The 12,179-nt window shown below is 50.3% G+C and overlaps 1 protein-coding gene across 2 annotated transcripts in view; it reads left to right on the forward strand.

The window, feature by feature from the left end:
• GPBP1L1 (GC-rich promoter binding protein 1 like 1) overlaps nt 1–5,552 on the forward strand; it is a 33,725-nt gene extending 28,173 nt beyond the window's left edge. For both annotated transcript variants that reach the window (XM_005151092.2, XM_031050938.2), the window contains exons 9-12: nt 2,520–2,678; nt 3,258–3,382; nt 4,265–4,367; nt 4,622–5,552. In XM_005151092.2, the coding sequence (XP_005151149.2) occupies nt 2,520–2,678; nt 3,258–3,382; nt 4,265–4,367; nt 4,622–4,768 (534 nt within the window). In that variant the 3' untranslated portion in view covers nt 4,769–5,552. The remainder of the gene's footprint in view (nt 1–2,519; nt 2,679–3,257; nt 3,383–4,264; nt 4,368–4,621) is intronic.
• Nucleotides 5,553–12,179: the final 6,627 nt, after the last annotated feature.

Below are 12,179 nucleotides of genomic sequence, written 5' to 3' on the forward strand. Positions count from 1 at the left end.
AGTGTAAAAGCAGTCATTAAAAAGCAATAGTTAACAAGCATAGGCCTGTCACTGACAAATAGATCTTACCCTCCGTTCCTTTCCTTGCTTTTGTCTGTCCTTAGACTGAGTCCTTTGTGCTACTGACAGCCTGCCTTTTTGTGTAATGCACAGCACAGTATGCACACCTTTGCAGGATAAATATGTAAAGTTCAATAGGCAGATACTGAGAAGGGCATTCACTTTACACCATACAGCATATCCGTATCATACTATATGTCAGTAACGCAAGTCATCTCCTCCCCCCTCCAAGGTCTTGTGTGAACCTTTAGTCAGCAAAGATGCCAGATACTCATCTGACAACCAGAGTAGGCAGCTGGGATTTCCCAGAACAAGCAGTACTGCCTTGAATGCTTCTTGTATTACCAGTGTCAATCAATTAAATAAAAGGACTTAAAAATTCCTCCCAACTAAAACTGAACACTTTTTTTTTCCTTTGAACCTGCTGGAGCCTTGCAGTATGAAAACACAGGAGCATGGCCAGCAAATACTACTGTAATCCTAGCTCCACAGGCCTGCCGCAAGTAATCTCTGCCTTTTTATTTCTGAAATGGGGATAATGACCCTCCTGCAGAAGTGTTGCAAATAGCACCTCTATTCATAAGAGGCCACAGTATGTTGGAAAGTGAAAGGGTGCCAGTGAGCACTGACACTGTGTCCCCACAAAGCAGTCTAAAATAACCAGATTAAGACACAGTCTGAAGTTTTAAAGTGATTCATAGTGACTTTTCCATAGGAGTAGCCATCCCTGTTACATAGACTGACATCTGAACAACCTGAGATGATGCAGTGCTCTCAATAAAATGAAAACTGATGCTGCCTTGATGTGTCTGTCAAAGGGTTAAACTTACCTTTAGAAAAGATGCCAAAAATGCCTACTTGTACCCCTTTAATTCTAAAAGAGAATGTTATGTAAAACCCTTTCTTCTGAAAGTTCTGCATAAAACCAGAATTGAGGTGAAATTAAATTCCCTTTCAGGAATCTGTGTTTCTGAACTTTCAGCTGTTTCCCACAAATGTGTAGAAATAAAGTTTTAGTACCTCAGCAGTTTATGAAACATTAAAACAGCCATTAGCAAAGAGCTGGAGTATTCCAAATTACCAGAAAACATCTAAGTTTTAGTCTCATTTGTTTATTGTTACCTTCCATCTCTGAAGTCATATTAGTTGCTCTGTTAAGAGCTTAATTTCAGTACTATGCTGGCTTTTTATCCTGATATTCACAGTCACTTATTACATCTGTTATGATTAATGCTATGTTCTTTACTGTGTTGAATTAGGCAAAATCTGCAAAAGCCATTGGAGAAATATTTACTGTAAGGCATTCCTTTCAGCACACACTTCCCTGAAAGGCACTACTCCACACATGTTTTATGTGCAACAGGCATGGCAAATTCAAGCAGCAGTTGCTGCCTTGGTTTTGTTTTGCTAAATGTTTTAGTTCCCTTCATCTTTGCTCAAAGCACTATGAGCCTGATAACAAAGTACTTTACAAAGGAGGTTCATTTTGAACAGCCTGTATTTGCAACCTTCCCACCCTAGCTTTAAAAAAAACCCAAATGGGTAAGAGAAAAATGCTGCAGACTTTAGGAAATGTTACTCTGGTTTAATATTGAGGAAAAAAAGCAGGTAAGTGAAGGAAAAGAATAGTTTTGCATGCAAGTGGCTGGTGTCAGGTATCCATATTAATGAATAAATTCCTTTTTTTAGAGTAACCAGACATGAAATCCACATGAGCAGGAAGTTAAGAAATCAAGAATTTTCACATAGCCTGCTTTTAGATTTCTTTTGTGTGTACAGTGGAAATGATGGAACAGACTAAATTGAGAGTTCATCAGTGTTTCTGTTGTAGTCTCATGGCTGGGGTACTGGTAATGCACAAACTGTCATGCCTTATGCCTGGTTCACAGCTTCAGAATCATTAAGAAAGCTTAAACACAGTGGAAGAGCATGGGAGGTTACCTTGGATTTGTGAATTGAGCTGAGCAGAGTCCCCACAGGCTTCAGGGTTGTCTGTGTCTGGCTCCACACTGAACCATCTGGGCTTTGAGTGTACACAGCAAGGAATCAGCAGCATGCTGTCCAGGGGAGGATGCTGAGGCTGTGGCTACCTATTTCACATCACTTAATGGTTAGTTAAGGATGTGACCACTCCCTGGACGGAGATTACAACCCCATAGCTTGATTTCAGGGTAGAGTCTGTCAGGATGTCTTAAGATGCAAATTTTAACTGAGCCTAATCTTAATTTTTGTAGGGTGAGAGTCCTGCATGAAGTTTGCCTTCATATTGTTGCAGGCTCTGGCATTGCTTTAGAGTTACATTGGCAAGAAACAAACCTATTCATGGCCATGTGAATTGACTCCTAGGAGAAAAAGTTAGGAGTTGATACTGATAAGTGGGGAGAACTGTGTACTGAAGAGGGCTCCATCTTTGCAGAAATACAAACTGAAGGTCTCTCTATTCTACCTTCCTTGTCTAGAGTCCTTCCAGCACCACCCCTCCCATCGAGATCTGCTCTTCACGCCTGACAAAGCTGATGCGCCGTACCACTGATAAGAAGAGCGAGTTCCTGAAGGCACTGAAAGATGATAGAAATGGGGAGATAACTGAGAACAGAGAATGTGACAAGCTGGATGATGTAAGATCTCTGTCCTTACTGTATATGTGATCATTACGTGTTTAAGGAGTTGGGTAGTGGAGAAAAAAGAACAGCTGTGTATGTAATTCAGCCTCTGGAGGAAGAAAGGAATGACTTCCAGTGGTCTGGCATACATACCAGCAGCAGTAGTACACAGTACTGCCATGAAGGGAGATCTTAACTTGATAAAATACAAATGGATAAGTAATGAGATGAAAAGGTAGGTTCCACATGGTGAAGGTAGTCTAGATTTTAGCAAGGGTTTTCTAAGGAGTGAAACAATACCATATTTTAATACTGTAATTAGCATTCAAGGTTCCTGAAGCCACTGATGATGGCTTTGTAATGCCAGCACTTACTCCCTTCACACAGAAGTGCAATCTACCAAACATCATTCATACTGTGTCATCACAGCCAGGTAGAAATTGCTTTAAACCACTGTCAGCGCAGGCTCTGTGAAAAACACTGACTCAAAGTGAAAGGCTTGACTTTACTTCCAAAGCCAGAAGCTTGGACTTGGAAATATGCTATTGGCATGGTCTGTGCAAGCACTCTTTGATGCTTTTTTTTTTTCTTTAGATGGAGAGCAACAGCACACCAGAACCAAAGGAAAACTGGGAAGAGAACTGCCATCAGAATGGCCTTTCTCTCCCTTTGCCGGAGGAGGGGGAAAACCTCTCTCATTCATTGGAAGCAGAACACAGGTGAGTAAATGGCAAAATAAAGTGTCTTGAGTAAAGGAGGGTGAATCCTTGGACTGTGTGAGGAGAAGTAGACTATTTCAAAGTAAACTGAGAAGCAGCAGTAGCTTTGTGCACACTAAGCCAGTGTGTGGGCTTCATGAGTAGTGCTGGACTGGGTGGAGCCTCACTGAAATTAGAAGAAGACACTGACGACAGGTGAGCCAAGACTTCACCATGGTCTGTAATTAAATTCCAGTGCTTCTCCAGTGCTCCATCCCTGTGTGTTAATGCTACCTAGATATTTACCTGCCCACACTGGGAGTCAACATGAACCTGGTGTGATTCTGGTTGGTGTACAAGCAGGTGTCCTGAACATAATAGTCTGAAGACTGAAAATACACCCTCACACACACACCACTTCCTTCTGTTTGTGCATGGAATATTCCTGGGCTGCTTTAAATGCTGTAAAAGTGGAGGAGAGTGAAGAAAGTATTTACTTACTATCTAAGCTTGTATCTCCCTTCAGTAAACAAGCAGCGTGTGAGCATCTGGTGCAAGCAGATAGTAAGTTTTAGGACATTCTGAGCTGTGATGCTGGTTTGATTGCCTCATGTCCTTCTTCAGTATCCTTGGGTATAATTTCAAATCTCTGCCTTGCTTTCTTTCTGCCAGACCAGTTATTTACCCCTCGTACAGGACTCCTCATGTTTAAATATTTGTAAAAGACATTGAAAAATGTGGGGTAAACATGAAGCATTGTTGAAGTGTTCTCTAATATCAGAAGTTTCCCTGGTGATTTGGGAGTGATATATTGCAAAACCTTGTGCTTTGTGGACAAAATGTCCTCTCCTTTGCCACTGTTGCCTTGCTTTAATTCCAGTTTTTCTTTCCTCCACAAATCAGGTTATTGAAAGAAATGGGATGGCAGGAATATCCTGAAAATGATGAGAACTACCTTCCCCTCACGGAGGATGAGCTCAAAGAGTTCCAAATAAAATCAGAGCAGGTATGTTTTACAGCTCTTGGCAATCGTGACTGTTCTTCTCCCTTTCCCTTCTTATGTACAGGTTGTCTGTGGTATAGTTCTTACAGATACTGGAAAAGACAAAGGGTTGAAGTGAGATTGTAGTGCAGTCAATGACTGCATTATCCATGCAGTGTGGGTGTAGACAGTTAAACATGTAATTTGTGCCCACAGATGGTTAGTGACAGCCACTCTCACACTTGTGCTTGTTTTAAAACTTACTTTCATTCCTGCAGCGAAGAAGAAATGGATTTGGGAAGAATGGATTTCTTCAGGGCCGTGGCTCCAGCCTGTTGTTCCACTGGAGAAGCACTTTTAAGACAAAGATTGAGGACTCAGACACAGAAACTAGTAGCAGCGAAACGTCAGATGACGATGCCTGAAAGTGGGCACAAGAAAATTAAAATAAATAAAACCAACCCAATAAACTCAGTTCATAGTTCAACACGTGTTTGGGGTTGTATAAACTAAACAGAGTTTATTTTGTCTCCAGTCTGTTCAGTTTTTTTCTTTTGTTGTTGATACTTCATGCACAAGGGAAATAATTGTATCCCAAAGAGAGAAATTGGCTTCTTTAGCTTTTTCTTTTGGTTTTGCCCTAATGCTTAATAGAAGTTTGTGCAGCTAGCAAATTTTGACAAAAATCCCTTGTGGGGCAGTGCACAAGTTCAGTCTTGTAAGCAGGATACAAGTGGCTGACTGATCTTTGCAACAACAAGCTTCTAACAGTGCCGCCCGCATTACACAACGGCGTGCGGCAACAGTGTGCTAAAACAATCATTGTCAATGACAAAAGTGGCTATTGAAGTTCTAATTATGTTAAATTAATGCTAATAACATGGATATTTTATTTTATTCTATTTTTTTTGGCGGCTCGGGGAGCTTCATCACTTAACCAGGCGTTTGTGGTTTTCTTCTTTTTTTTTTGGGTACAGCTGTAAAATATTTGGATATAGGAATTGTTTGTGTTCTTCTTCTTGCAGCCTTGATATTCAGGGTGGATTGTAAAATATAAATTTTTTGTGAGATTTCAAAGATTAAGATTATTTTGATAACATTATTTACAGATTTAAAAAAGTGACTATCACATTGAGTCTGTATGAGGGGGAAAAACTACTGCATCAAAAATAACTAACTTGGAATAAATATTTTGCATCAGTTTGCCAATTCTAATTGTCTTTCTTATGTAAGAGAAGCTTTCCTGTAAAGGGACCTGCAACTTTTGGGGATTTAATAGCACTGGGGATAAATAGTTTCTTCTCCCACAGTATTTTTTCCACTTGGCAAACATCGCTGTAGCACTCAGACTGCAGAAGCTAAACTCTCCCTTTAAGATGGGAGAGGGAGAACAATGCTGAGATGATAGCCCATGGTTGGTTGGTTTTTCTTTTGGTTTTTTGTTTTTTTTTTCTTTCAAGAAAATGATTCAAATTCTCTTCTCCTCAAGCAGTTTGCTGCTGCTTTTTTTTTATCCCGCTTCATACAAAACGGTGAAGCTCGGCCGGTCGGTGTCACTTGTTCCTAGTGCAATGCTGCTGTTTCTGTTCACAACGTGGCAAGGGAATGTCTGAATCCAAAGCTGTTTTCATTGAAATCTTTTTTAAAACTTCATGAAAACATTTCTATTAGATTAAAAAGGATTTTACAAACAACTCAGTTGTGGCCTAAGCTATTTTAGTGTCTGGTTTAAGTTCAGCTGCTACACAAACGTTTTGGATTGGAAAGCATCCGCATGGTTGTGCACTGTTTGCAAATGGGTTGGAGGGAAGTGCTCAGGTCTCGCTGACCTGAGGGCATAGCTTGGGGATTTCTCAATCTGCTGCTGAGCAGGCAGACAGGACAGATGTGTTGTGGAATGGGAATGCTTAGTTGTGAATCTTTGCATCTGGACTCAAGGGAACGCTCAGGGACACCAGGTCTAACTCTGCTGTTTGTGCCTCCAGCTCCTGCCGACACCAGAGCTTGGGGGTCATTCCTCATTACTGGAAGCTGAGCTCTGGTCTCAACCCTTTCCATTGGGGGAGCGTTTGTGCTCCTCTTCAGATGCTTCAGAGATTGCCTGGGGGTCCTAATGCTTTGCTGCTATCAAAGATTGGTTTTGTCTGGAGAAGTTTATGAAAGTGTAACTCCTTAGCTCCATTTCAGTGAGAAACTGAAAGGTGGTGCTGGCGGTGTCAAGAAATGGGGTAAGTTTAATCAACTCCATGCTGACAGCCAGTGGGGGCTGGTGAAGGACTGCGGAAGAGCTGCCCGGAGTAAGGAATTGCCTGGTAGGGAGACAGCACAGCAGGGCACGTGGGGAATGAGAGCTCTGTGCGTTTTGGCCTATACTCTTCCTGCATCTGCTGTGCGGCTGCCCTATGGGCTGTGCGTGGTTTAAACACAGTGAAACTGCTCAAGGGTTACTGCAAGCCTCACCGAGCAAATCCCTCACCCACTAAACTGCACCTTTTTCCTGAGCAAATCGCCCAGTCTCACCCAATCCCAGAATGGTTTGGGTTGGAAGGGACCTCAAAGCTCATCCAGTGCCAGCCTTGCCGTGGGCCCAGACACCTTCCACTAGAGCAGGTTGCTCCAAGCCCCTGTGTCCAGCCTGGCCTTGAGCAGTGCCAGGGATGGGGCAGCCACAGCCCCGCTGGGCACCCTGTGCCAGCACCTCAGCATCCTCACAGGGAAGAATTTTACCTCATCCGAATCGCAGTGTGAGGTGACCGGTACCTGCGGTGAGCCCGCGGGTGCCGGCAGAGAACGGGGCAAGGACCGAAGGAAGGCAGGGGTTCTGCAGACGCCTGTGGCCCTGACAAGAGGGCAATGGCTGGACGGAGCCAATTCACTTCGGAGGAGGAGCTTCAGGACTGCGGGGCACTGCTGTGAGCTGCCCCCCGGAGGAAAAGGGGCACGGCAGGGCCGGCATGACTGGCAGAAGTGCTCTGTACCCACCAAAGGGAAAGGACTGCGGGATGGGGCCGCCCCAGCCTCTTTGCTGTGCACTTCTCAAGCGCCATTTTACCCCCTTTCCAGTGCCCGAGCAGTGGCAATGGGCAGGGTGAGGGTGCGGCCACGCTCCCAGCTTGGCCCAGCCTAGCAACGGTGGCTTCAAACACGGCAGCCACCAGCACCAGCACCGATCAGGTCTGTGCCATCCCCACCAGAACACCCCGTTCTCCCCTGCTAGGGGCACCCCACAGTGACCCCCTCGCTGCGCTTCCAGGGTGCGGCATGGCGGCCTTCAGCTGCCCCCGCTGCCGCATGGCCTTCGGCTCCCGGCCGCTGCTGCGGGCGCATGAGGAGAAGCTGTGCCTCGGGATGCCGGCGGCCACCCGCTCCCACCTCCATAGGGGGGACCCACTGCCTGTGGAGGGGGCTGTGGGCATGGTGGGGAGGCCGCAGGGCACGGTAATGTGGGGATGGGACAGGGATGGGGGCTGGGGTGTGTTGTGGGTGAGGAAATGGGGGGTCCCAGCCACAAGGGCTCCGTGCTCCCCCCCGCATCGCACGGGGATCCCCTGGTCAGGTCACATTCATTAAGCAGTTTTTCACCCTTCCCATTCGCCTCCCGGAGGCCGATGTATCCCAGGCTGGGGACCCCGCCGGGCCAGGCCGCCTCCTGCTGCTTCCTGGCTCCTCACCGGCCATGCAGGGGCCCAGGCGAGCACGGGGGGCTCCCCTCGGGGCCGTGCTCACCCCCCGCGAGAGGGCCCTGCTCCGTGCGGCCGACCCCGCCTCCAGGAGGACGGCAGTGGAGGTACGGGCAGCCCCGCACCCCGGGGTGGGCATCGGCTCCCTGCCCCATGGCTGGTGGGGTGCGGCCCCTCCTGTGCAGCAGGATGCTCCCCCCGCCCAGCGGCCAGCCCCACCGCAGGGGCACCAGCAGCGGCCACAGGAGCTGGTGGAGGCCCATGAGCACCACATGGCCGAAATCCGGGCCAGGACCCAGCAGCTGGAGCAGCAGAGAGAGGGTGGGTGCGGGCAGGGGTTGGGGTGGTGGGGAGGCACCTTGGGGTGCAGTGGGGCTGTGAGGGTCGTGCTGAGCCCCTCGCTGTCCCACAGGGCTGTGCCAGCGGCTGGCGGCACTGCGGGCTCAGGCAGCCATGGACCCTCAGCCTGCCAAGCAGAGGGATGTGGAGTTGATGCAGGCCCCAGCAGCCCTGCAGGACCCGGTCAGACACCTGGATGCAGCCCACAGACAGTGAGCCCTGGCTGGGGGGGAGCAGGGCTCTGCACCCCATCAGGGAGCACCCATGGGGTGGATGCTCTCCATCAAGGACCCCACGGCCATTTCCCTTTGCCTCCCCAGGGCCACCCTGCACCTCGATACCCTCCTGCCAGCCGCCGGGCCCCTCACTGCCGAGGCCAGGTGAGGGCTGTGGGTGATGGCGGCTCTGAGCTGCGTGTCCCCATGAGCACCGGCTCATTCCCGGCTGCGGCAGGGCCCTGCGCCTGTCCTACCTGCGCGCCGGGGGACACGACCCGCACATCCTGGAGCAGCTCCTCCACCTCCAGGTGGAGGCCACAGTGCTGGAGAAAGGACCCCAAGGGCAGCACAGAGGCAAGAGGCTGGGTAAGCACCAACCCCAGCCCCATGGCCCAGCCCAGGCCCTGTACCCACTGCTGGCAGCTGAGCCCCCCCATCTGTGCCAGCAGAGCCCCCCAGCACTGGTGCGCGGGGCCTGGATGCGGTGCTGCTGGCGGTGGAGCTGGAGAACCGACGGCTGGAAGATGAGCTCTTGGCAGTGAAGGTCAGGAGGGAGAGGAGAGCGGATGCCGGTAGGTGATGGGAAGAAGGATGGGGAGAGACTTTTTAGCAGGGCCTGTTGTGACAGGACAAGGGGTGATGGGTTTAAACTAAAAGGAGATTCAGGCAGCAGGAAGGAAGAAATCATTTAAAATGAGGGTGGTAAAACACTGGCACAGGTTGCCCAGAGACATTCAAGGCCAGGTTGGATGTGTTCTGTGCAACCTGATCTAGCTGAAGCTGTCCTTGCTCACTGCAGGGGGTTGGAGCTGGAGAAGCTTTGAAGGTCCCTTCCAACCCAAACTGTTTTAGGATTCCTCGAATCTCCGATTCAGTGGGTGCAGGGAAGGGGCAGCCCCATCCGCACTCCACAGCCCCTGGGCTGCCAATGGCACCTGCAGATACATGCAAGTTGGGGTCTGCAACTGCACAGCTCACAGTGGGGGCTCTGTGCCTGAGGGGACCCTTGCACAGTGACAGCACTGACAGGGGAACAGTGTTCCCTTAGACACTGGGGGGGTAACAAGGGACAACGAATCAGAACAGCAGCACAAGTGGAACCCCCCTCAGTGACCCTGAACACCAGCCCAGGGGGATCCAGGGAAGGGGTTGCTGGGGGGCTATGGGGCAGTGTAAACCCCATGGGGATGGTGGTGATCTGGCCCGCAGGCTCACAGGCAGCCAAGCGGCAGGCACAGGAGCTGGCCCAGCTCCAGGCAGAGGTGGGGATGCTGCGATGCCACACGGAGCAGATGGGGCCCCGGCTGCCCCCCGCCATCCTCCCGCCACCCATGGCCCCCCCACTCCCACCAGCCCTGGCTGCACCAGAGCTTCTTGTGGTAAGAGCCTCATCTGAGCGCAGTTTCCAGCACTATGGAGAGGGGACATGGGGTTGGGCTGTGGAGCCAACTGGGATGATGGGTGTGGAGGGATGAGCTTGGGGAAGTGGTTCTGGAAGCACACCTTTGGGCTCCAGTTGGGAACATTGGTGTCTATGGAGCTGGGGCCACTGGAGCAGGAGGTGTGTGTCCCCAGTGCCAAACCATGGCTTGCCTGTGGCAGGACAGTGCTGGAACCCTCCTCCCGTTAAGGCCACTTTCCTCCTTTCCTAGGACTTTCCCAGGCCTACCCTGGGCACAGGCAGCCCCACAGCCCCCAGCCACTCCCATGTGCCCCCAGGCCTCACCTCTTTTGTGGCTCTGGAGGATCCTCCACCTGCTCAGGAGCTCCTGGCACAGCACAAACCTCCCCATCCCCAGAGGTGAGCTGGGAATGGGTCATGTCCCCACAGCACTGCCCCCGTGTCCCCTCACCAGGCTGGAGCAGGAAACTGGGGCTTTATTATCAAGTGTGATGAGGGGATGGCAAAATCTGTTACAGCTGCAGGGATGGGGCTTGGGCCCAGCTGTGTGATGAGCCCTGAAGTGCTGGGGTAGGAGGGAAGCACACGGGGCCCCTCCTGGGACCAGGGAGGCTCTGGATTTGGCAGCATCAAGAGCCACCCCAGGGCTCAGCCTCCCCCTCAGGCTGCTCCTTGCCCCAGCACTGCCCACACAGCTGAGTTCCTGCATCCTGTTATGGGGGGGGGGGGGGGGGGAGGCTGGGGACTGCCAGAGGGGCACAGTCACTTTTTCCACCCCTTTTCCATGTAGCTTAGCTCCCCATCCCCACCACATGCCCTTTCCAGGGGAAGCCCAACAAAAGGTAACCACAGCTCACCCGAGAGAGCAAAACCCATGGTGAATTTCATCACATCTGTCACATTTAATAAATAGTTGCAGCTTCTTGGTCTTCAGTTCTTAGCCACTGGGTTTGTATCTATATAAAACATATATATTTGCCCCAGAGCAGCCTCTCATCCACACTTGGGCACACAGAGACTGAGGCTGGCTCAGAGAATGGCACCATCCTTGTGAAAAGCCATCAACCCTGCTCCCACTCCTCTCTCAGTCCGCGCAGGCAGGTTGAGCAGAGTCCTGGCACTTACAGAGGGTGCAGGGGCCAGACAAGCTCTTATCGGCTGTCCCCAGCCTGTTTGGTCTTGAGCAGTGGAAGGGAGGGACCCCAGAAATTCACCCCAGACTAAGGGTAGAAAAAACAAAATACAACCATAGCCAGTATTCAGAGCAACCCTGGGGAAGACTTGGGGGTGTTGGTCAATGAGAAAATGAACATGAGCCGGCTTCAGTGTGTGCTCGCAGCCCAGAAAGCCAACCGTATGCTGGGCTGCATCAAAAGGAGCATGACCAGCAGGTCAAAGGAGATGATCCTGCCCCTCTGCTCTTGTGAGACCTCACTTGGAGTATTGTGTGCAGTTCTGGTGTCCTCAACATAAAAAGGACATGGGACTGTTAGAACAAGTCCAGAGGAGGCCACGAGGACTATCAGGAGACTGGAGCACCTCCTACATGAAGACAGGCTGAGAAAGTTCAGCCTGGAGAAGGCTGCATGGAGACCTCAGAGCAGCCTTCCAGTATCTGAAGGGGGCCTACAGGGATGCTGGTGAGGGACTATTCATTAGGGACTGTAGTGATAGGACAAGAGGTAATGGGTTAAACAGATTAGTTTGGATAAAGTCCTTTACTGTGAGGGTGGTGAGGCACTGGAATGGGTTGCCCAGGGAAGCTGTGAATGCTCCATCCCTGGAGGTGTTCAAGGCCAGGTTGGACACAGCCTTGGGTGACATGATTTAGTGTGAGGTGTCCCTGCCCATGGCAGGGGAGGAGTTGGAATTTGGTGATCTTAAGATCCTTTCCAACCCTACCTATTCTATGATTCTGCAACCCCAGCACTTGTACCCTAGCCCCTGGCACAGCAGAAGGCAAAGGTCTGATCTAGAGTTGCCTTAGACACAGCTACAGTGAATGCTGTATCTTATTCTTCCACCCAGCAGCAGCCAGGCCAGCCTCCCCCAGCACACACCTTCCCTCCTGCCTCATTAGGCAGACTGGAGTGGAAAGGCTGAGGCCCCACACTGTGCCAAGGGTGAGACCTGCACCCCAGGGGGGAGTGAGGAGCAGAGGCTGCAGCTTGTAACAGCAAGCAGGTCAAGCCAGGGA

The sequence above is a fragment of the Melopsittacus undulatus genome, chromosome 6, assembly GCF_012275295.1.
Source record: "Melopsittacus undulatus isolate bMelUnd1 chromosome 6, bMelUnd1.mat.Z, whole genome shotgun sequence".
Taxonomy (NCBI): Eukaryota; Metazoa; Chordata; class Aves; order Psittaciformes; family Psittaculidae; genus Melopsittacus; species Melopsittacus undulatus.